Source organism: Gopherus evgoodei, chromosome 14 (assembly GCF_007399415.2).
Source record: "Gopherus evgoodei ecotype Sinaloan lineage chromosome 14, rGopEvg1_v1.p, whole genome shotgun sequence".
NCBI lineage: Eukaryota > Metazoa > Chordata > Testudines > Testudinidae > Gopherus > Gopherus evgoodei.
In genome coordinates this window covers 2,712,654-2,736,607 of record NC_044335.1, presented here as the reverse complement: position 1 = coordinate 2,736,607, position 23,954 = coordinate 2,712,654, and the positions used below count along the sequence as shown (strand labels likewise).

At 45.0% G+C, this 23,954-nt stretch overlaps 2 protein-coding genes across 3 annotated transcripts in view; one reads left to right on the top strand and one right to left on the bottom strand.

The window, feature by feature from the left end:
- TTLL9 (tubulin tyrosine ligase like 9) overlaps nt 1–9,323 on the top strand; it is a 31,543-nt gene extending 22,220 nt beyond the window's left edge. The window contains exons 6-14 of one of the 2 annotated variants that reach the window (XM_030533129.1): nt 781–849; nt 1,654–1,744; nt 2,402–2,442; nt 2,535–2,622; nt 4,135–4,193; nt 6,003–6,199; nt 7,627–7,740; nt 8,076–8,200; nt 8,790–9,323. In XM_030533129.1, the coding sequence (XP_030388989.1) occupies nt 781–849; nt 1,654–1,744; nt 2,402–2,442; nt 2,535–2,622; nt 4,135–4,193; nt 6,003–6,199; nt 7,627–7,740; nt 8,076–8,200; nt 8,790–8,860 (855 nt within the window). In that variant the 3' untranslated portion in view covers nt 8,861–9,323. Of the gene's footprint in view, nt 1–780; nt 850–1,653; nt 1,745–2,401; nt 2,443–2,534; nt 2,623–4,134; nt 4,194–6,002; nt 6,200–7,626; nt 7,741–8,075 lie in introns of both variants that reach the window. The other variant, XM_030533128.1, reaches the window with a different exon arrangement.
- Nucleotides 9,324–11,195: 1,872 nt separating this feature from the next.
- On the bottom strand, nt 11,196–17,319 carry PDRG1 (p53 and DNA damage regulated 1). The gene is made up of 5 exons (XM_030533131.1): nt 17,209–17,319; nt 16,104–16,179; nt 15,020–15,094; nt 12,133–12,213; nt 11,196–11,748 (listed from the first exon to the last, which is right to left on the bottom strand). Exons 1-5 carry the CDS (start codon nt 17,290–17,292, stop codon nt 11,660–11,662), a joined length of 405 nt encoding a protein of 134 aa, XP_030388991.1. The 5' UTR covers nt 17,293–17,319; the 3' UTR covers nt 11,196–11,659.
- Nucleotides 17,320–23,954: the final 6,635 nt, after the last annotated feature.

Sequence of the window (23,954 nt, the reverse complement as noted above, 5' to 3'; positions counted from 1 at the left end):
CATCTGCCGCCTTGCTGGCTCGTGTTTCTACCCACGAGACCTGTCGCGAAGCTCCATTGGTCCTCGGTCCTTACCTTTGCTTCGCAGTATGCCTGGTTCAAGAGAGGCTGTAGCCTCTGGCTCGGCAGTTTTATTCTGCCACATTTCACTCCGACCCCACCGCCTTTGTAAGGCTTGGGATTCACCTAACTGGAATGGATATGAGCAATCACTCGAAGAAGAAAAGACGGTTACTCACCTTTGTAACTGTTGTTCTTCGAGATGTGTTGCTCATATCCATTCCGCACCCGCCCTCCTTCCCCACTGTCGGAGTAGCCGGCAAGAAGGAACTGAGGAGCGGGTGGGCCGGCAGGAGTATATATGGAGCGCCATGGTGGCGCCACTCTAGGGGGCGACCTGCCGGCCCACTGAGTTGCTAGGGTAAAAGTTTTCCGACGAATGTGCACGCGCGGCGCGTACACCTAACTGGAATGGATATGAGCAACACATCTCGAAGAACAACAGTTACAAAGGTGAGTAACCGTCTTATGAATCAGGGTGCGCAACAGATGCTTCCATAATCACCTTTTAGCGAACAGCATCTGTTCCTGAAGGGAATGCTAACTGCTGGTGTGAGAGTTGCCAACAACTGGAAAAGGGGGCAGCAACGTGGATCTTCTGTTAGCTACCATGGTGCTAAGAAATAAGATTTCTTTCAGGAACCATTTGTTCCTAGCTGGAGGCGAGTGAGAAAACTTAAGAACAAAGCAACTAACACTTCCCTTCTCCTTTATGTTGCAGGTTGCCAGGTCACAAGGGAGAGGCATTTTTCTGTTCCGAAAACTCAAGGATGTCATTGACTGGAGGAAGGTGAAACGTGTACTTTCTCTTCTCACACCATCAAATTTTTTTGTTGGGACGGTCCACCTAGAACAGAGGTCACCAAAGTGTGGGGCATGTCCCCCTATGGGAAGGTGGAGGACCATCCAGGGGAGCATGGCAGGGCCTGGACTAGTTCCCCCGGGGGGCAGGGATGGAGTGCAACCATTCCCTCCCTGCCCCCAGCTCTGCTTCAGTCTGGCTCCCAGCAGCATCCCTGGTTTCTGGCCCCACGTGCCCGTTCCCCCAGTCCCAGCCTTGGCTGGCAGCTGTTCCTGGCCCAGGGCTAAGGCCGGGAGCAGAGCACCTGGCCTTGGGCTCAGCTGCTGGCCCCCACTGCAGCCTATTTGTGGCTCCACTCCTGCTCCCAACCCACCCCAGCTGCAGCCCCAGCCTCGGCCCCTTTCCCCCTGTCCGTGTCCCCCAGCCATGGTCCTGCTTCTGGCCCCAGCTCAGAAGGACACTGACAAGGGTAAGGGGGGCGTGCAACCCTCAAAAGTTTGGGAACCACTGACGGAGAGCTTTGGTCTTCCAACTGTAATTTTATCTATGTACCTTTGCTAGTCACTTACTGTCCCCATCTACAGCTTTCACATATAACACTTACCACCATCCACCAGAATTACAACAGATTTTCTCACTGTCCAACAAAACAAAAGGTAGGATGTTTTGTCATTGATCTGAAATCTAAAACTGGGATGGATTGACTGGAGAATCCTGTGAGTGCTTGTGATTTGATTTTTCTCCTCATTCGGTCTTGTCCACGGAGAAGAAATAACTTGTTTTATTTTGCAGGATGGGGTCCGTACAGATGATCAGAAAGATGAAACTCAAGTAGAGAATTATGTAGCTCAGTGCTATATTGAAAACCCATATTTAATAGGCGGTAAGATGCTTGTTTCAGTCTGTATCTGCCTGATATGTGGAGGGAGACACTCCACCTATGATGTTCCTGTCACATAGGGAGGGAGATCCCCAGATCACCTGTCTGGTGAAGGTTAAGACTTTATATGGTCAGTTCTTGCCTGAAATTAGCTATTTATGGATTTCAGTGTGAATTGTAGAATGCTGCACATAGTCAGTGCTGCTGGTGTGGTAGTCTAGTGGTTCTGCCCCAAAAGATTTTGAGAATACGGAGGTGATTCAATGAACAAAAATTAGACTTAATTCAAGTCCCACACATTAAAGATAAGTCCAGCCCCACTGTCATATGGTGGCAGGTTACTCTCTAAAAGCTTGTCTTCATACAACCAGGCACCAAAAAGTTTTAGCGTAAACCTTTTATTGTTTTGGTGCAAGTCTGTATGTGGCCACTTATTTTGGATCAAGAGCATCCTACTGATTTAAATTGTCTTAATCTGAAATTCATGTCCACACACAGACTTGTACCAAAACAACAAAAGGTGTGACTTAAGACCCATCTAGTTCTTTTGGTGCGTGGCTGTGTGTAGATAAGTTCTAATTTGGGTTTTTGTAACACTAGGTATGGCTTAGCAATATAACATAGTGAAATTTATGCTACATATTTCTCTTTGATTCACAGGTCGAAAGTTTGACTTGAGAGTTTATGTTCTAGTGATGTCTGTAAGTGCAGAAGTCCATTTTATTTTTATTACCGTGACTGGGCTGGATTTTCTTGCTATTCACCCTCAGTTTCTCTCTCCCCTTTCTCTCAGTACATCCCGCTGAAGGCCTGGTTATACCGGGATGGCTTTGCTCGCTTTTCCAACACACGCTTCACTCTAAGTAGCATAGATGATCAGTGTATCCTGACCTCTGCTTGTGTGTTACAGGGCAGTTACTAAGGAATGGAATCTACCATTTTAGTATTTTGGGAGGTTGGGGGTGAAGAACGGATCCAGAAGAACAAGTACCCTTATCTCCTGACTTCTGGAGACTTACAGAATTCTCACCCTCTGCTTTGTTTCTCACTGGCTATTCTGCTGTCATCTTGTTTCACTCTCACCTTCTGTCACTGGAATACTGGTGTCAGTGGATCTCCAGAAATGTCAGTCAGCTAGGGCCAAACATGAGGGATCAGTCCCACTTTCGTAGAACAGGTGCACTTATTGCAGCCGGCTTTTTCTATGGATTCATGGAGTTTAAGGCCAGAAAGGTCATTTAGTCTGGCCTCCTGTTTATCACAGCTAGGGCTTCGTGTCTTCACGGAGGTCATGCGAAGTCATGGATTCCGTGACTTTCCGCAACCTCTGTGACATCTGCGGCGGCCAGTGTGGCTCCAGGGACCCCCAAGCAGCTGGCTCCAGGGCCAGCTGTTCTGGTGGCCCCAGGGAAAGCCACACCAGCTGCTGCTGGAGTGGCTCTGAAGCCAGCCATTTGGGCAGCCACGCATCCAGACACACCAGCCGCTGCTGTAGTGGCCAAGGGGTCAGCCACGCCAGCTGCTGCTCAGGCAGCCCCAGGCAGCTGGCCCTGGGAACTGCCTGAAAAGCAGTCCCAGGGGCAGCCAGAACAGCCACTGCTCCGAGACCCCTGCTGCTGGTGCTGCTGCCCTCCCAGTAGCGGCTCCCCAGGTGCCTGCCAGCAGTAGTGACCCCCACCCCCAAGGTTTAGTCAGGGGTAGTTATAGTATAAGTCATGGACAGGTCATGGGCCATGAATTTTTGTTTATTGCCCATGACCTGTCCATGACTTTTATTAAAAATACTCATGACTAAATCGTAGCCTTAATCACAGCCCATTACATTTCACCTAGCTACACCAATATTAAGCCCAATAACTTGTGTTTAACTACAACGTAATTTGTATTTGGCTAAAATTAAGCGTATTCTTCCACAAAGGCATCCAGTCTTGACTTGAAGACATCAAGAGAGAGAATCCACCACTTTCCTTAGTAAAATATTTAGTAACTTGCTCATTGTGGCTCAGTGTGATCAAAAGGTGGGTTGCTTTAATGAGGCATCCAGAGTGGGTCTCCAAGATTCTTGGACACTGGTGCTCTGCATGGAGGTTAGGTTGCATTCCCAGGAGAAGAGCTTCCATGTAAGTCCATCACAAGAGCCAGTGGTGGCTAAAACTTGCTCTGACTTTGTTACTAGTTGTTCCAGATTTCCATTTTTATCCCTATTTATTTTCTCTTAATCTTCACCAAGATGTCTCCCTGCAGTGGTGGGTATAAGCTCCACAATTAGGGAAGGGAGGAGAGATTCATTGGCATAAGGAGCACAGCAGACTGGTTTAGGACCCAAATTCAATTTCTAATTATTTAGGGTGTCATTTTCTGTCTCCATGATCCTTATCTCCTCCTCATGCCAGATGTGCATCTCACCAATGTAGCAGTGCAGAAGACTGCACCTGACTATGATCCAGAGAAGGTGAGTAAAAACTTACTGGCTATTTCAGTTGACCCAGCCTGTGTCCAAGCGCACACACTATGCTGCATAGTTCAGGGAATGCAAGCAAGTAGCTGTTCTGGCCTTGTTGTTCCAGCTACTGTGCAGTGTGTATGGCAGGTTGGTAGTCCCTGTATGGACGCTCTGCCTTGGCTGTCCTCTGATACCCCATGTATGTGTTCATTGATGGATGTTTCAGGAGGTCCAGTAAGTGAGAGCTGTGCTCTAACTGTTCCATTACAACTGTGCACTGCTTTGTGGTGTTGAGCATTTTGACCCCACAAGTAATTAATTTTTGGATAATGCTAGTCAGAGACCCGGACTTGTAGTGCCTAGCATTCACTGCTATTACCACAGCTATAAGATGAGCTTAGCATCTTCAGAGGTCATCTGTGATTGCTACCCCTTTTTCTGAGGGACGTGCAGTTGGAACAAAGAAAAAATCTTAAACAAATGAGATCGGCTTTTGTCATAGTATAATTCCCAAATCTGAACCTTAGCGTCCAAAAGATGGGTACTAGTATGAATTCCCCTAAGCTTAATTACCAGCTTAGATTTTGTAGCGCTGCCACCAATCAGGAATACCCCCGGTCCCCCCATACCCTTCCCTGGGGACCCCCAAGACCCAGATTCCTTGAGTCTCAAAACAAAGGGGAATAAACCATTTCCCTTCCTCCTCCTTTCTTTCTCTCAGCTCTTTCCCGCCCTGGGTACACTAGGAGACCACAGTGATTCAGTTCCTTGAATCACCCCTTCCCCCTCCCTTCTTCCCCGAAGAGAGATACAGAGATAGATGCAGAGAGCAGGTTTTTCTTTCCTCCTCCCTTTCCTTTCTCCCACCAATTCCCTGGTGAGTGCAGACTCCCTTCCCTGGAGTCTTACAAAAGATAACCAAAAAATCAATTAGATTCTAAAAAGGAGGAAAACTTTAACAAAGAAGGAAAAACATAAAAACTGTCTCTGTAATCAAGATGGTAAATATACAGGATTTTTATAGCTTATAGACAATAGAAAGAAGTTTTCTCCAGCAGAAACACAATTTAAGCTACTTCCAGCAAGTACACATTTGCAAATGGAAAAAAAACAAGTTAAAAGACTATAACCGCCTTTAGTACTTACTTACTATTCTGAATAGATAAGAGACTGTAGCAGGGAGATTGGCAGAAACCTGGTTGCACCTCTAGTCCCATCCAGGACCCAGAGAGAACAAAGCCAAACCCAAAAACACACACAAAGGCTTCCCTCCACACTAGATTTGAAAGTATCTTGTCTCCTGATTGGTCCTCTGGTCAGGTGTTGCAGGTCACTGTTTGTTAACCCTTTACAGGTGAAAGAGACATCAACCCTTAGCTATCTGTTTATGACAGCTTTAAATATTGTTTGAATCTGAGATAGTTACAAGTTCATAGAAACAAAGGCTTGCATTGAACTTTCCATTTTATATGCTTCTCCTCTAAATCTCTAGCCTAATATTTCTTGGTCCTTTGGAAAGGGAAGTCCTAGATGTGTGTGCTGTGAAACTCTGATGGAAAGAGAAGGTAGGATACCGCTCCCAGTCTTGAGATTAAATATTCGTTCAAGCAGAGACTGCAGTTTCTCTCTAGACTAAGGTTAAATTATTCCTTTCCAAGATGCACTGAGAGGAGTAACATCTGATTCTGCGTGTTTGGCTTCTTATCCAGAATTGTCCTTTGACTGTAGAGAATATTGAGTGATTATTTCAGGTAGTCAAGGAAATGCATGGTCACATATGTAGAAACAGCTTGTTACAGTTGTCTTTGCACGTGTTAGGGCTGCAAGTGGATGATTCAGCGGTTCCGACAGTACCTGACTGCCAAGCATGGGGCAGAAGTGGTGGAGACTCTTTTTGCAGAAATGGACAACATTTTCATCAAGAGCCTACAGAGTGTTCAGAAAGTGATCATCAGCGACAAACACTGTTTTGAACTGTATGGATACGACATCCTGATAGACCAGGATCTCAAGCCGTAAGGATGTTAGTGAGCATACAGGTGGCACACAGTGAATGGAAGGCTGCCTAAACAGCTTAGCAATGGCCAGTGAAGGGAGACTCACTGGAAACCCGCTGCTAACAACTCCTCCAGTAACTATGTATTACAGCAGCACACCCATGAACACCGAGATTCAGCCAAGCACAAGTATTAGACTGATAGGACAAGATATTAAGTACACTTGCCATAACCTTAAAAGTAATTACATGAAGTGTTGGCTACGAGGCAGCCTTCATTAAAGAGTTTTAGACTGTAGTGGGGTACTTATCCTGTTGAAGACTTTGGGGAACAGACTTCCCAGGAATCTGAGAGATTGTACCAAGAAATCATACATTCAAAGTTGTTCAACTTCAATTTTTATAAAAAAAAAACATTCTCACAATGTGACTGCTAGAAACAATTCAATTGTTTTTTAAATATACATCAATTAAAATGTGCTTTTAAACATATAAACCTCCTTCTGCAGTGTTTGCAACCAAAATATTGCAACACTGGGAACCTGAAAGTAGTACAGGCTTTCACTGCAGAAGTAAGCAAAGAGCAGCAAAAGCAACACGATTAGATTTTTAAGATTTTCAGTTTTAATCACATAAAGAGCTATTAGTAACATTGATAGGGAAATTTGTATAATGTATGATTTAAGTTGAAAGTGCCACTTTAAGCGTCCTCTCGTTTCTTCCTCTTCCTCCCTCTACCAATGTGTGGTAGCCGCATTCTAGTTACAACCCTCAGTGGCTTGTCAGCATCAGTCTAATGTCTCTGTAGTGCCACTGGGGACAGCTTTATTTAAAGTGAGCTAATAAACACTGCTCAACTGTGGTCTTGGGTAACAACCCAAATTTGTACAAGCTAGTCTGCTGTAGTCGTAGCTTCAAACCAAACTACTGCTTCTGCAGCGACAATCTGCACAGAACGAGCTTGTGTAACTTCCATTGATTAAGAAACAAATCAAGTTGAGGTGAACTGGACTGAATTACTGTGATGTAACTATAATACTACAGTTTGCCACAGTACTTATTGGGTACTTCCAGATCCACATAGCCATATTGCGCAGTTTGTTAGGAAACTACTTCCAAGATACATTCACACCCCTGCGTTGAGGAAAGGGTTCAAACTGACCCTGTGATTTAATGGGGCGAGGGGGCGGTTGTTTCATCTAGCCTTTAGTTTTACTTGTATACTTTTTAGGGTGCTGGAGGGGCTCTCTCTTTATTACAGTTAAGCTCAGAATGTTCTTTGACTGTTTATAGGAATGATATTTGGAGTTAGATTTCCTATCACTTCACTCCCTCCTCCCTGCTCTCCAGCAGTGCCATGAGGTTTCCATAGATAGGCATTTCTGTTAGGTGGACATATTGCTTAGCTGTCTGCTTCCCTCTAATTCACTGCAGTTCTCTTTACAGCTGGCTTCTTGAGGTTAATGCTTCTCCCTCCCTCACTGCCAGTAGTCAGGAGGACTATGAGCTCAAGTGTCACCTTCTCAAGGACACTTTGCATATTGTGGACATGGAGGGCAGGTGGGTGAAAAAACAAGTTTACTGCTCTCTATGAGTCTTACCAAAGTGTGTAAAATGTATCTGAGCTAGTCCCCTGGCTTCTGTAGGCAAACTATCCTACTCAAGGCTACAGGTTTGTCATGCTGTCCCAGGAAGCTTGCCTTGCATCATTTTATGATGGACTGTGCAATTGTGCTAACCCAAGGTATTTATAGTAAATAGCTGCCCATTGCAGCTCTCAGCTGTCTGGTTTTCTCCCTGATCTGCACAGGTTTCCAGCCAACATGCGGACAGTGAATCAGATAGCTACACAGCCATGACCCATGTACTTTAACACCTTGTATTTGATATTGCAGGCTGACAGGGAAGGAGAAGCGTATCGGGGGCTTTGACCTGATGTGGAATGATGGTCCGGTCAGTAGAGCAGAAGGGAATGTGGATACACCAGAAAATGGAAGCTTCATGGCAAACACACATTTAGGTACTTCACTCATACACAGGTGGCAGGGCATCCCACTCAAGGTCTTTAACTGTTTAAGACATCATCAAAAGTGAAAAACATACTTTTCCCTCAAAAGTAAAAGGACCAGGTGTGAATTATTACATAGTGATAGCAGAGTGTAGTACTCATGTGAGGTTAAGTGTGAGGGCGTGAATATTTTCCAATTGTGGAGTGTTAAAAGCTGATGTGAAGGCAGGAGTTAGATTTCTGGAACTCCTTACCACGTGAGCCAGCACAGGTATTTTTCATCTGCCAGTTCCTTTTAAAAACTATTCCCAAAGGTCCCTAATACAATTGTTACAACTGTTTATTGTGCACATTTCTAATGTTGGTTGCATATTCTTGTTTAATAGCCCATAGTAATGCCCAGTTCAATCAATCAGGCAGAAAGCACCTATTAAAAGTTTTCACATAGCACTAAGTAGTTAAATGTGCCTTCAGTATTTTCTCTGACTGTAGCTCCATGCTGATTGGAGCACAGCTTTGTCTGAAAGCAGGCAATTATCTCTACTCTTCACCCTTTCGGGGGACTAAGTCATATGTCACTTTGTTAATGCTTTCATTTCAGGCTACAACAATGACAGGAAAAAACAGCTGAAGCAGCTCTTCAAACCTCTTCATACCCAACAGAAAGTTTAATGCTGATCCAGAGCATGAGGCAAGAGAAGTCACTGAGGATTGAGCTCTTTCACTCCCTCAACCTCATATTGTACAGCTGCCATTCTCATTTGTCTCTTGACAGTTTCGCTGCCTCAGCATATGACTGCTGGCCATTTCTTGGTTCCTTAGGATCTTCCCTGCATGGGAATATTAGTTAACGAATCCCGTTCATAAGCCAGAGCAACAATAGAAGTGGGTTGGCTTTTAACTTGGACATGATGCAATCAGGTATTTTGGTTATGTTTTGTTGTGGTTGACCAGTTCTTCAGTAAAGAATTAATCTGTTTTGTTCCACAGCGCAGGCTGTAACAAGGCTGTCAACTGGCTACTACATACAACTATAGATCAGCTGTACATGCCACATTGCAGACAAAAAGCACTCCTATCCATCACTGACTCTGTATACATTGCAATGGATATGAATAAAATATTTAATGCCTCAGTGCTGTTAGGAATCCAGAAGTGCTTCACTGGTCCTCAATTTGAGGTTATTGACATGAGTAGTTTTCCTTTAAAGTGTAAGCTGTAAAAGGGGCTATATAGACTGCTCAGTAAAATGGAAGCTTTTAAGAAAAGTGGGCATTTGAGCCTCCTGCTGCTACTACTATAGAAACATGTCAGATCGTAAGACCTGTTGCCATGATACAGTAACAAAAACCTTACCATTGTATTTTATGAAGGCACTGAGAGTGGCTCCACTATGCTGGTTACATTAAGAGGACTGTTATAATGAAGGGATTTAGTACCTTTGAGATAGGAAAAGTAATGTTACCACTCTCTTACAGAAGAGATGTAATTTTCTGGAAAGCTACAGGTGATGCTAATTCACTAATGGGAATCATTTTTAACTTCTAAATCTGAAAGTTAAACTGAACAGGGCAGTGAATACTGGTGTGTTTGTGCCTGCCTAGCTGGCTGGGAAACTGTCTGAGAAGCTAACCATTACAGTTGTTCTGTTTAAAGTCTAAACACCGGGTGCTCAGGGCTGTTCACCCAGTCCAGCAGGAGGCTGAGTTCTAGACAAAGATGTAGGGTCAGCTACAGTTCTCTGTGCTAAGCGTACAAAATTTGCCAAAACAGATGCAGTTGTTTCACTGGCTTGCCAGCTATGCCTACTCCCCAGCCCTCAACTTTAAACCAGTGTTTTAAACTAAAATTCCCCACCCAAAACCATTTTCACTAATTTAGGGCACACTTTTAAGCAATGCAAACACTAAAAATGAAAAAAGAATGAAAATGATTCTGGTAGGCCCCGAACTCCCTTTGCTGTATTTAGAGGAAATCAAGTTACCACCTTATCTCTGACTTTTTCAAAATTAAATAGCAATAAGAAGACATAACACACCTACCACTGTCTGCACTATTGAAGCGATGAAATATGAAGGGGAGCTGCTCATGGTGGAATCACCTTAATTCTTTTCCTTTAGTTTTTGCATTAACTGAAAAGTTGTTTTTGTAGAAGATATTAATATATGATTAATATTTACTAAACTAAAAACTTTACCTGAGCTAGTGTGGGGAAGAAAACCTTCATTTCTAGAGAGAGGACAGCAGGCTTTTCTTGTCACTGTATGTTCCTCTTCCCCAGGCTTATGCACAAACATATGCAGTCATATTTACCATTTCATTAGCGCAATTAGGAACAAAGGAATTACTAGACATGGGATTTATCTAGTCCGCTGTCCTGTTGCCAGCAGCAGCTGCTTCCAACTGCTTCACAGAAAGGTTCAAGAAAACCTGCCGTAGGCAGTTACGGGATAATCTACCCCCAGGGAAGTTTCCTCCTAATTCCCCATTATACACACACTCCTCCGTCTCCACTCCAAATAATTGGAATTTGTCTGAAACACAAGGGTGTAATTTTTTTAACACTACTATAGCTATTGCGAGTCTTGTTATCCACCAGTGTTTCATCCTTTTTTGAATTCTGCTGTTAGTCTCAATGGTATATTGTAGCAATGGGTTCCATGGGCTAATTGTGTGAAAAGTATTTCTTCCTTTTTATCAGTTTTGAATTAATCATTTATCAATTTAATTGACTAGCCCCTTGTTCCTGTATTGATACAGGCTGACTAGAGACACCTAATCTCTCTTCTCTAGACCATTCATTGGTTTGCATAGTTCTGTCCCCTTCCCTAATGCAAACAATCCCACTTCTTCCAAATCTCTTCTTACAAATTTAGACACAGGATCCTAGCTCAGAAGTACGCCCTTCAGATTAACAGGCACTCAAGTATCTATTGTACACTTAGGAAAATTCCTGGGGGTTTTTTTAAGTGTACAGTTTAATTGATTCCCAGTTCTCCCACCACAAGCTTACACAACTCAAAGTTTCTTTATTTATTTTTTGAAGACACTATAGATTCACAGTTCTTTTCCTCCTACTCCCTTCCCTGGCAATAGAATGCACTAGCTGTGGAGCCAAGTTACAGAAGTTCATACATAAAAGAGATGCAGTTAGGAATGTCCTGCTCCTCTGATTCTGAGAATCTCACTCCCACCCCAGGGATGGCAGGCTGTCAAATAACTAAAAGGGCCAGTGTTCTAGCACTTGTGTCTGCAAATTGCAGTGTCTAATCCATGACCAACACTGGAGTTGAATGATTACTACCATGAAAAGATTTCAGAAGCCAAATGGTTCTTAGGAAATGTACCACTCGAGAGATACCAGGAGTAAATATGTCTTCACAAGAAATCTGGGGATTGTCCACAGATTTTGCACTGTGAGTGAGTCTGAATGCACCTTATCAGCAACACTGAAGTCTCTACGATGAAGGTCTAGTTTTGTCCTTCCAGTATCTGATTGATTGCTCTCATTTCCTCATGGGTCATGGAGTTCAAGTTAAATCCTTTCAGCTCAGGTTTACCTGAGGAAGAACAAGCAGGAAATAAAGATATTGTTAAAAAGCATGCTCACTGGTGCCTGGTGAGAGTTCCTTAAACAACTGCCAGTACAAGTAGTCTGGAGAAGCCACTGCTGTATCTGGCTGCAGATTTGTTCCCATAGTCATCACTGACTGAACTACCAGCCATTGGAAACAACTGATAACACGTTAGTGGTGCCCAGTGGGGTCTGCAACAGAACACTCCCAGGCACGGGCACAAAACTGGGCAAATATGGGGCTTTTGCTGTAAAGAGAATGGAGGGGAGTTACTCTCGGAATATAGTTAATGGATTTTTGGACCTCTTCCCTCCACCCCTCACCTGATTTGTGCTCCCAATGAAATGTTTCCTGACCCTTTTCAAATACCTTGAGCTTCAAAGAGACGGTTGACCTTCACTCTCAGCTCTTTCCGAAGTTGGTTTATTTCCTCGTCCAAGTGCTCCTGATCTGAGAAGATAGTGATGATGATGATGATGATAATGAAGCATCCTTGAGTACAACTTAAGGCAACATCAGCTCTGAGTGAAGGGGAACTCTTCCCTGCTGCCTATTCCTTGGATTCTCACTCTCACTAAACTTGCTGCATTTGTTGTGTAATATAGAAAAAACTAGGTAAACAGTTCTCTGTCTGCAGAATATGCTCCTGCCAGATATTCCCTTCCAGCTCAGTATAATGAATTGAATGGTAAGAGGAACAAGGTTCTGGAGCCCAAACAAGCTCATTTGTAAGTGCATTACAACCTCTCAGAAAAGCTACGCCACGTCAGTACTGGGAGCCAAACCGGAGGTTTCTTAAAAGTAACCATAAGCTGTCTGGGGCAGGTACTGTCTTTTGTTTGGGTGGGGAGGTGTGGGAATGTACAGTAACTAATGATCAGGCCTCTGGGCACAACCACAATACAAACAGTTAATACTTCTAAACCCACCTGCTTTCATAGATTTTAAGGACAGAAGGGCCCATTATGATTTTCCAGGCTGACCTCCTGCATACTATACTCCTGGGGGGACTCTGTGCCAAAAAATTCTAAATTCTGCATATTTTGTCAAAATAATGCAATATAATCACACCAGTTTCAATGGTTTTAGTCATTTATTCAAACTACAATACAGAAAAAAGTCACAGTAACTAATCAGCATTTCCTAAACACTTGAAAATTAAGTTACAAACACTTGGTAACCAATACCATGCATTCCAGTTATAATCCTGGATTTTCATTTAAATTACAGAACACCAAACAGGAAAAAAAAGGTAGAATGTCACTTTAAATTGCTCAGACTTTCACACATGAAAGTCATACAGTTTTGCTGCTAACCATTGTCCTGGACCTGGCTGGGTACTTTGGGAAGTGCTTGGTTCTGATTGTCCTGACATTTTATTGACTGCTTGGTAAATGTTTTATTTTCCCTCAAAGTCTTTTTTTCTTTAATAGGCAAGTAAAATAAATCCTGAGCTGTAATCAAACCCCATTGTGCCACTTTGGCACAGGAAAAAAGGTGAGAAAGTACATAGATCTTTCTAGCTGAGGATTCCCTTACTGTCATTTAAAAGAAGACTCCTTTACATCACTCTGGCAATGTAGGGGCCTTAAAACTTGCAGATTTTAATGCTCCTGGAGGAACTGAATGAACTCAGGCAGGCTGCTTCATTTGTGCCTCTAACCCGCCTCCTGCATAATAAAAAGCCCGACCCTTACACACCAGGGAGCTGCAGTCACAAGTGAGAGGGACAGTCTCTCATTGGCACGCAGGTACACCCAGCCCTGCACCCCCCTCCCCGCAACGGTGATCACGCACGCCTGCCCCAATCTCTGAGGCTGCTCCAGACACGCTGGAACAGATGTGCTGCCTGGGCTGCTAGGGAAGAGGCACATGTCCCCTGGCAGATTTTTTTGCATTTTTCTGCCGGGGGGGAGGGGAGAACAGAAAAATGCAGGCCATATGAATTCTGCGCCCCCGCATGGGCACAGAATCCCCCCAGGAGTACAAGCCAGAACATTTCACCCAGTTACCCCTGTACTGAGTCCAGTTTTAAAATGTGCCATCTTTCAATTTCACTGAATGCCCCTTTGTTCCTCATATTATAGAGGCAAGTTGATTGCAAGTTCCCAATCTACCTTTCTCACCCTTCCTTTTTAGGTATACTTTATCAATCCCCTCTCTAGCAAGGTGGGGAACAAACTCATCTTCCTTTCATAGCAGAGATTTTCCTGTCACTCATCTCGGAAGCCCCTCTAATTCTGCTGCATTCCCTTTGATATGGGGTGGCCCATACCGCACACAGCATCAAAGGGAAGGTGCCCCAATGATTTATAGAATGGTATTCAGAGATTTTCCATATTATTCTCTAGCCTGTTCCTTACGCATCCTAACACCATTTGCCTTCCTCACAGTTGCTGCACAGGACTTGTAGAACACCACGCAGTGATGCTCAGGTTTTCTTCCTGAGCAGTGACAGTTAATGTACATCCCAGTGAAATGTATGAGGGGTTCAAATGATTCCCTCTAATGTGTATTTGTCACTGAATTCCATCTGCCATTTTGCTGCCCAGTACCTAGCTTGGCTGGGTCCCTCTGAAGTTCCTCAACAGCACTACTCCCTCACTGCTTTGGCCTAATTTGCTCTTGTACAATTTATACCCACCTCTTAAAATATTAATTTACCTTTTTGCATTTAATCTCCTAATTCCGTAGTAAAGAGTATAAAGGTTGCACTGTTGAACACTCAGCACAACATGGACAGAGGCCACCTCACTTCACAGCCAAGTTAAGTGCCTCTTCCTCTGAACTGCACTCAAGGAAAGTTGTGCTGCCCTTTGGAAAGTATATGCAGGGTACATGGCTCACAAAGCAGGTTGACATGAGGTAAAGCACTGAACTGGGTGTCAGGAAACTTCAGTTCTACTCCTTGCTCTGCCACTAACAAGCTACTTCCCTGCTCAGTGCCTCAGTTTCCCCATCTGCAAAACACAGGTACTGGTACTTAACCTTCTCTCTAAAGCACTCTGAGGCCTAGGGATGAGAGGTGCTATCTAGGAGCTAAGCTTCCAAGCAGTGGTGAGAATAAAAGCTCTGTATGTAAAAGCTCCAAGTCAGTAAAGACAGACTGGCTCAGCAACCAAATTAGTACAAGTCCCATACTTCTGACACAAGACACCTGTGTATGTGTCCAAGCATGTGCAAAAGAAACTTGTTCAATATTGGCTGACGCTTGAGAGTTTACAAGCAGGTTTTAGAAATCTGGCATCTGGCTTACCTTTCTGAATCATTTCCTTAGTCTTTGATTTTGGAAGCTGAATAAACATGTTTCCAAAGCAAACCATTGCTTTATCTGAAAACAGAAAGACAGCCTGTTTAGATATTCTAATAATGAAACATGCTCCTCCGCATCCTGCTGGGTACAAAATAAATGCAAAAATCTAACCAGCAGGCTAGCTTTTGTAGACCCCTCTGTGCGCCACAACAGTCAGCAGAATCGTTTAGGTGTGTGTCTAAGAGCGATTAAGCAAGATGCAGTCTCATGGAACCTGTCCAAGAGCAAGTCGGTCACCATAAACATTCTACCCATTCAGTCCAGAGTAGAAAGATACACATTTGGTTTCCAAAAACCCTTCTTTTGCTTCAACACTCTGAAACGATACAATATTTACTACAGAGATCAGGTAAAGATAGCCATTTTAACATGCAGTTCTACTCTGAGAGGTGACTAAAGATGGCATCGTTCCATGTTTATTGTCTGTAACGTCCTAATCCATTCTGCTCAGTTTATAAATTATAAATGTTCTAACTACTAGCTCTTTAAAACTAAGTTGGGTTGTTTACGTCAAAGCTGGGTTCTTTCACCATTCCAGTGAAGATTCTGCCATCAGGTCTTAGTTAATAATTCTGTTGCTGAAGTGCAGAGCAGAACAGCTTCCAGCTCATGTTCTCACAGCTGTGTTAGCCCACAGTGATACCAAGAGTAAATATTTATGTTAGTCCACAAAGTAGGCAAATGTGACTGGGTACCCAGTAGGTGCAGATCAGCTGAGAAATGAAGGTACAATTTTGCACATTTACTTTTCATAGTACAAAGGAGCTTTAATTTTCTACTAGGTCAAGCACTGTAATTGACCTTTCGCCAAATCTACTTCCACTCTGAGGCACAAACTTGCACAATTACATCTGCAGCTGCAACTGTGTGTTTACTCTGCATGTGCCATTTTGGAAATGTGGCCCTCCATCACTTTGCAGGCAGGGTGTGTCAATTAGAAAGATAACACAGCAACTTTGTGTCGGGCGTGTCAGAGAGCTGAAAGTTTCACAGATGTGAATAGTAGCGCTAACACTGGATTCCTCACCAGAAGGGTCTGGGTCCTTCTGCAAAGCCCTGAGAGCTTCTCGGTTCTGATTCCGCTTTAGATCCAAGTCCACAATCTGGAAAAGAAACACAAACATTCAGATTTCTCCGACCTAAGATGGAATCATAACTGTTATGAGCTCGGTGAAGCCTTGTTTTGGGTTGAGTTAAAATCCCACTGAGAGCCATAAGTCTGGACTCACCCTGCAATTAATGTAACTGTAAGTGTATGCCCCTGCCTAAGACAAAGAGTGACAGTCCACTGGGCCTTTCGGGCTGAGCTTGTTTTGGGAGGAGTGTGGGATGAGCAGGCTAGACAAACACCCGTCAGGGACGGTCACTCTAGTTCAGGGGTCGGCAACCTGTCAGAAGTGCTGTGCCGAGTCTTCACCCATTCACTCTAATTTAAGGTTTCACGTGCCGGTCCGACATTTCAATGTTTTTAGAAGGTCTCTTTCTATAAGTTATAATAGATAACTAAACTATTGCTGGATGTAAAGTAAATAAGATTTTTAAAATGTTTAAGAAGCTTCATTTAAAATTAAATTAAAATGCAGAGGCCCCCCCCCGGAATGGTGGCCAGGACCCGGGCAGCGTGAGTGCCGCTGAAAATCAGTTGGCGTGCTGCCTTTGGCACCCCTGCCATAGGTTGCCTACCCCTGGTCTAGCTAACACTTAGCCCTGCCATGAGTGCAGGGGCCTGGCCGAGATGACCTCTCCAGGTCTCTTCCAGCCCTGGGGGAACACAGGGGAATGGGGAACAGCCCAGGGCAGAGAATGAGGCAGGAGCAAGCAAGGAAGCCAAGCCGCGGCCGGGGCGCAGGGCAGGACCCTGGGAGAGCCGGGAGCAAGCGAGCTTTGGGGTCTGGTGGCTAAAGAGGCCGGGGGCTGCAGGCCAGGAAGCTGCGGCTTGGATCCTCCTGCGCTGGGCGGGGGGGAAGGGCAGGGCTTCCTACCGGCCTTACAAATAACCCCGCACCCCATCAGTCCTCCCTGGGGCCGCGACAAGGGCCAGCTCAGCTCCGACAGGGGCAGGCCGGGGCCGCTCGGCAGGGCTGGCTGCAAGGCCCCCGGGCCCGGCCCGCCCCGGGCAGCCCCCGCGGTACCTGCCGCCGCCCCGCCAGCACCTCCTCCGCCAGCTCCTCCACCTCGGCCAGGTAGCGCAGCACGAAGGCGGCTTCCCGCGCCATGGCGCCCGCCCGGCCGGGAACCGCGGCCCGCCGCCGCGCAGGCGCTAAGGGGCCGGGCGGGCCAGCGCCGCCCCTCGGCCCGGGGCCTCGGCTGGGCCCGCCCGCTCCTGCGGCGCCAGGGCCCCGTTGGGCCCGCAGAGCCCCTGCGGCCGAGCCCCCGCCCGCCGCGGTGCGCGGCACTGCCGGGCCCTCGCCTGCTGCTCCCCGGGCTCCGCCGCAGGGCGCTCCGCTGCCGGCCGCCCCCCGCTCCTCCGCGGGCTCCCCCGCTCCGCGGCCCGGGCCCCCTGGTCCTCCCTGGGCTCCCCCACTCTGTGAGGCTCTGCTGCCGGCCGCCCCCTGCTCCTCCACGGGCTCCCCCGGTCCTCCACAGGCACCCCGCTCTGCGGGGCCCTGTGGCCCAGGGCTCCCCTCCTGCTGGCCTGGCCCCTCTCCCTGGGGTCTCCTGTGGAAGATGCCCCCATGCTCTGCCCAAGGAGGTGTCACTGCCAGGCATGCCCCACTCCAGAGGGCTCAGTCCGCCCCTCGCTGCAGTGCAGCTGCCTCTGGGGTGGGATGCAGCAGTTGTTTAAGGGCAGCTAGTGGCGCTGCATAACAGCTTGGGGCAGGAACTGGCAACGAATTCTGCCATACATTGGAGCTTCCAGGGGGGTAGAATACAGTCACCCAAATTATTATGGACCCTGCGCATTGGGGTTAACAACACAAAACAAGTGTCATGGAATTGCTAATGACCACCAAGTCCACCCTGGTTACTGATTTCCTGCTCTCCAAGTCCCACTCTGAGACCACAGTGGTCCACCTGCTTCGAACAGATCCCATACGTCTGTAGATTGTTGATACTCCTAGATCAGGGGTTCTCAAACAGGGGGTCAGAACCCCTTAGGGGGTCATGAGGTTATTACATGGGGAGGGTCACGAGCCGTCAGCCTCTTCCCCAAACCCGCTTTGCTTCCAGCATTTATAATTGTATTAAATACATTAAAAATGTTTTTAATTTATAAGGGGGGGGTCACACTCAGAGGCTTGCTACGTGAAAGGGGTCACCAGTACAAAAGTTTCAGAACCACTGTCCTAGATGCTATGCAGTTGGATAATTCTTCCTTCTAATTCTGAACACAGCAGTATTGCGGATAACTTCAGCTCTCAGCTGAGATATGTGAACTGACTTGTTTCAAGAACTGAATAATGTTTCTCTATGGAGAATGAAGACACACTGAATGGAATGGAGACATTCTGAGTACATTTGTAGGGGGCATTGGTGCATGTGTGTGTGAGAGAGAGAGAGGGAAAAAAATCTTAGGTTAAGCTGAAGTCATGTTTATATGGCACAAATCACTTGAACTTAAACAAATATGTTTTAGAGAATTTCCAGCCCAAAAGAGGATGCATTAGGTAAATAGCCTCTGTGTTTGAAATAATTGTGAGACAGGGCAAAGGTATTGTTTGCAGGATAAGAGCAAAAATTGATGTCACTTGGTGAGGGGTAGGGACTTGGCAGCATCCACCTCCATGCCTCTCCTGCTCAGTCATTGCCTGGACACCGCTGTGTTACCAAAATACTGTATAAGGGACTTCGCTGCAGAAATGAGAGCTGAATATTTAGCAACTCAGGACAGGGAGCAGTTTCTGTGGATGGGTGTCAGCACCACTCTTGATGAAGCAGCAACTCTGCTGCGTGAAAAAGTAAATGATGTTAATGTAATTAAACAGCAGCACTCAATTCATGAGAAGCACAAAATGCACAAAAGCAAAAAAAGTGAGAGATCAAGGTTTCTCCGAGACTGGTCCCTGCCAAGTCTCTGGGCAGTTGTCATTAATATACTGAAGGCTCTTCCTAGCGTTAAGAACTACTTCAGTCCTCGGAATAATGCAACTTCATTAACTGCAGAGTCCACTTCTGAACTGTGTCAGTGAAAAGATTTTGCCAAAGAAATATATAAGGAAACCTCACTGAATCCGGATGTAAACCACTATTAATGATTGATTTGCATTAAAGGTTTTTTTTTTTTGCTGTGTTTGGAAATCGCTTACAATATTAAGATCCACTCTTGTCATGACAAGTGTTTGCAAGGGTGGGAAATATGTCGGTGGGAGGGTGCAAAACGTGTCTGCAAGCTGCGTGGAAACTTTTTAAAGGCACCATAAGAGAAGCTCAACTTAAATGTCTACCCCAAATTAAAACACAGAGAACCAAAAAAGAGCCACCGTGGCTAAACAACAAAGTGAAAGGAGTGAGAGACAAAAAGGCCTCCTTTAAAAAGTGGAAGTTAACTCCTAGTGAGGAAAATAGAAAGGAGCATAAACTCTGGCAAGTGAAGTGTAAAAATACAATTAGGAAATCCAAAAAGAATTTGAGGAACAGTTAGCCAAAAACTCAAAAAGTAAGAGCAATTTTTGTTAAGTCCATCAGAAGCAGGAAGCTTGCTAAACAACCAGTGGAGCCACTGGAAGATTGAGGTGCTAAAGGTCAGTTTTCAGAACGGAGAGAGGTAAATAGTGGTGTCCCCCAGGGGTCTGCTTAGGGACCAAGCCTATTCAACATATTCATAAATGATCTGGAAAAAGGGGTAAACAGTGAGGTGGCAAAATTTGCAGATGATACGAAATTGCTCAAGATAGTTAAGACCCAGGCAGACTGCGAAGAGCTACAAAAGGATCTCTCAAAACTGGGTGACTGGGCAACAAAATGACAGATGAAATTTAGTGTTGATAAATGCAAAGTGATGCACATTGGAAAACATCATCCCAAATATACATATAAAACGATGGGGTCTAAATTAGCTGTTACCACTCAAGAAAGAGATCCTGGAGTCATTGTGGATAGTTCTCTGAAAACATCCACTCAATGTGCAGAGGCAGTCAAAAAAGCAAACAGAATGTTGGGAATAATTAAGCAAGGGACAGATAATAGGACAGAAATTATTATGTTGCCTCTATATAAATCCATGGTAGGCCCACATCTTGAATACTGTGTGCAGATGTGGTCACCCCATCTCAAAAAAGATCTATTGGAATTGGAAAAGGTTCAGAAAAGGACAACAAAAATGATTAGGGATATGGAACGGCTTCCGTATGAGGAGAGATTAATAAGACAGGGACTTTTCAGCTTGGAAAAAAGATGGCTAAGGGGCGATATGATAGAGGTCTATAAAATCACGACTGGTGTGGAGAAAGTAAATAAGGAAGTGTTGTTTACTCCTCATAACACAAGAACTAGGGGTCACCAAATGAAATTAATAGGCATCAGATTTAAAACAAATAAAAGGAAGTATTTCTTCACACAATGCACCGTCAACCTGTGGAACTCCTTGCCAGAGGATATTGTGAAGGCCAAGACCATAACAAAGTTCAAAAAAGAACTAGATAAATTCATGGAGGTTAGGTCCATCAGTGGGTATTAGCCAAGATGGGCAGGAATGGTGTTCCTAGCCTCTGTTTGCTAGAAGCTGAGAATGAGCAACAGGAGATGGATCACTTGAAGATTCCCTGTTCTGTTCATTCCCTTTGGGGGATCTGGCACTGGTCACTGTAGGAAGACAGGATACTGAGCTAGATGGATCCTTGGTCTGACGCAGCATGGCCGTTCTTATGTTCTTATTAAATAAATGTTGTATCAACCAGGCAAGTTACTAACAACTTCAACAGGACTTTATTTTTACAGTGGAAACCTCTGTACCAAGATGCTGCTGCTGCACCCTCTGTAACTCTCACCCAACCTCCTCCCCTCTCTTTCCTGTTTCCTGTCCTTTCAGACTCCCAACAGCCAGTGTTCCCAATTCTAATAATTACAAGATCATCTAAACACCCACAATAAACTGTGGTGAAAGGGCACAAAGCAAACAGTGGTACCCCAGTGCCCACAAACCCTCTGGAACACCAAGGAGTTAGTAGAGTAATTAAAGGGGAGAGAAGGTAAATGAATTCCTTGCAGCAGCCTTCCTAAAGCAGATGATGAGGAAATTCCTGTCTCAAGGGCATTCTTTACAGGAAATCATAGTATGGCATGAAGAGAGCAAGAAGTCTCTGAGGAAGAGATTATGGAACAGCTCAAGTAACTTGAGTGCAGGGAGTCCCTAGAACCAGATGGCATTCACACAAGAGTTCTTAAGGAACTAAAACATGAGGCTGCCGTAAGGATCTGTGACTGATCCCTAACCAGGCTATTGAACCTAAAGAATGGAAATTCACCACTGTGATTATCTTCTTCCAAAGAGGAGCCAGAGTGCCAATGAGAATCACAGATTAACAAGCCTCATGTCAGTGCTGGGAAAACTGAGTGTAATTTCCAAATAATGCATCATGTAAAAAAATGTAAAAAGAATACAGTCAAACCAGCACAGGTGCTGCAAGGGTAAATATTGCTGCTCTGACCTGCTAGAAATCTTTGGCAGAACTATTAAAATAATGGAGGAAGTGGGAATCGGGCAGATATAGTGTACTTGGATTTTCCAAAGCATTCTCCAAGGTCTTTCCAAGATGCTGTTAAAATAAATAGCCATGGAGTAAAGGGGAAAAATCCTGTTGGGATTTAAAGAGTAGCTAAGTGATAGGAAATAGTGTCGTAATTAACAGCCGTTTTTCATAGAGAGAAAATGCTTAATAGTTGGAAACCATGGTGATCAGTGTTGGAATCAGTCTTAAATGTGTATGAAAGATTTGGTGGAAGTTGGGAAATGTGGAGTGATATTTTCTGATGACTGAAGCCTATGTAGATTATTAACAATTATCAAGGATTGTGCGGCTCTTCAGAAGGCATAACACGGTGGTTTGGGCATCGCAGTGGCGATGACATTTACTCATCTCCCCCTCTCTTTAATTCAGATAAAGGGATGATGTTTTCATTGTGGTGTATAAAATACCAAAGGGTCTATTGAAATCCTGGTTTCAGACACTCATTTCCACATTGAACATTGGATGTGAGAACACAATGGCACTCAAAGCTGAAAGGCAGGAAATCTAAAATAATGGGATTTTTCTTCTTAACTCATCGTGCAATCAACCTACAGAACTCCTTGCAGAAAGAAGACAGTTGGTTACACCTAGTGACAGTTGCAGAAAGAATAGACCAATTTCCTTGGAGGACTTCAAGAAATCCATCACAAACTGAGTCTGACTAAAGAGAATGAATGAATGGAGTCTCACATCTGAGGGCATCTTGCAAGAGAATGGCTTCCATGCACATTTTGGAGAGGAGGGAACTCTCTAGGAAGCAGTTCTTGACTGGGCTTTCAGTAACAGAGCTGAAATGAGTGGACGTGGACAGGTGTAGTAGCAATCACGGGCCAGATTCTGCTGTTGGTCACGCTGGAGTAAATGCAGAATAATTCCACAGAAATCGACGGACTTACGCCACATCAACACCATTGTAACGGAGCGTCATTTGCCCTGGGAAGAAAAGAATCTAGACAGACTGGTAGTGAGGTCTGAAATGAGTGCCAAAGAAAGGAAAATAACTGTTTAATTTCAGTAGGATGCATTCTGAGAGACTCCATAAAGATTTGGTCAAAATTGAGAAGAAAAAGCAATGGAGGAAAAGGACACAAGAGGAAATGGAAATAACTGAAGGTAAATTACTGTGTCCCCAAGTGTTCTCCATGCACCATACAGCTCAATAAATACCCCAGGAGCAGAAAAAGGCAATGGGAATAAAGAAGGAAGTACAGAGAGTAGAGAGAGAAGTGCCCTCAAGGTCTAAAACATCAGGTTTTGGAGGAGGATGGGAGAGGCATCAGAGCAAAGGTAAGCAGGGCCGGCTTTAGGCCAATTCCACCAAGTCCCCCGAATCGGGCCCTGCGCCTAAGAGGGCCCCACGCCCAGTGGCAGGGCCGCCAGGTGGTGTGGGGGGGCAAGTGGTCGAGAATCCCTTCCCTGGCGAGAGGCTCCTTTTTAATTTTTGCTCACCCGGCGCTGCTCCGGGTCTTCAGCAGCACTTCAGCGGCAGGTCCTTCAGTGCCGCTGAAGACCCGGAACCAGTGAAGGACCCGCCGCCGAAAACTAGGAGCGCCGTCTGGTGAGTAGAAGCTCCACATGTTTTTTTATGGTTTTTTGTTTTTTTTTTTTAATCATCCCTGCCGGGGCCCCATCAGAACTGTTCAAATTGAGCTCCGCACTTGCTAAAGCCGGCCCTGAAGGTAAGAGTAACTCCCTGGTAGGAAGAGAGGATGGCGAATGAAGGGAAAGCTGCAGCATTCAGACAGAGTGTTTTAGTGTAAAAGGAAAAGGTGACTAAAAGGAGGAAATGAATCCTTGGTTGTAGATTTCACAAAGCAGGGTGAAGAGGGAGCATTTCTGGCACATTCATGTTCCCATCCAGAACGCAGGGTGCAGCTGGCTTGGCACTGAAATTAAAAGGGAATCAGAGACATTGAGGGGGTGCGGGAATGAGCAGCAGGTATAAGAGAAGAATCCAGTCCTGCAAGCATCTACTCAGGTAAGTAATCCTATTGAAGGCAGTGCCACTGCTCATGGGAGTAAGGCCTGCTCCTGTGAAAGTGGATTTGCAGATTGAGATGTTTCTCTTGGAACACAGCTATGTGAATTTAACACAACCAGAGTCAATAGGCTTGTGCTTGTTCACATCAAAGCTGAATTTTGCTCTTTATTTTGGGAATAAGATTCCCCCACCCTCACCCCAATGGAGGCTATAGATCTGAAATAATTAG

Bases quoted from the DNA above. Each gene is read 5' to 3' on its own strand.
- PDRG1 (XM_030533131.1), bottom strand. From the start codon at position 17,292: ATGGCGCGGGAAGCCGCCTTCGTGCTGCGCTACCTGGCCGAGGTGGAG. The intron at 15,095-16,103 runs GTGAGGAATCCA...TTCTGTTTTCAG, and splicing joins GAAGGACCCAGACCCTTCTG to ATAAAGCAATGGTTTGCTTT. The intron at 12,214-15,019 runs GTAAGCCAGATG...CTATCTTCTCAG, and splicing joins TAAGGAAATGATTCAGAAAG to ATCAGGAGCACTTGGACGAG.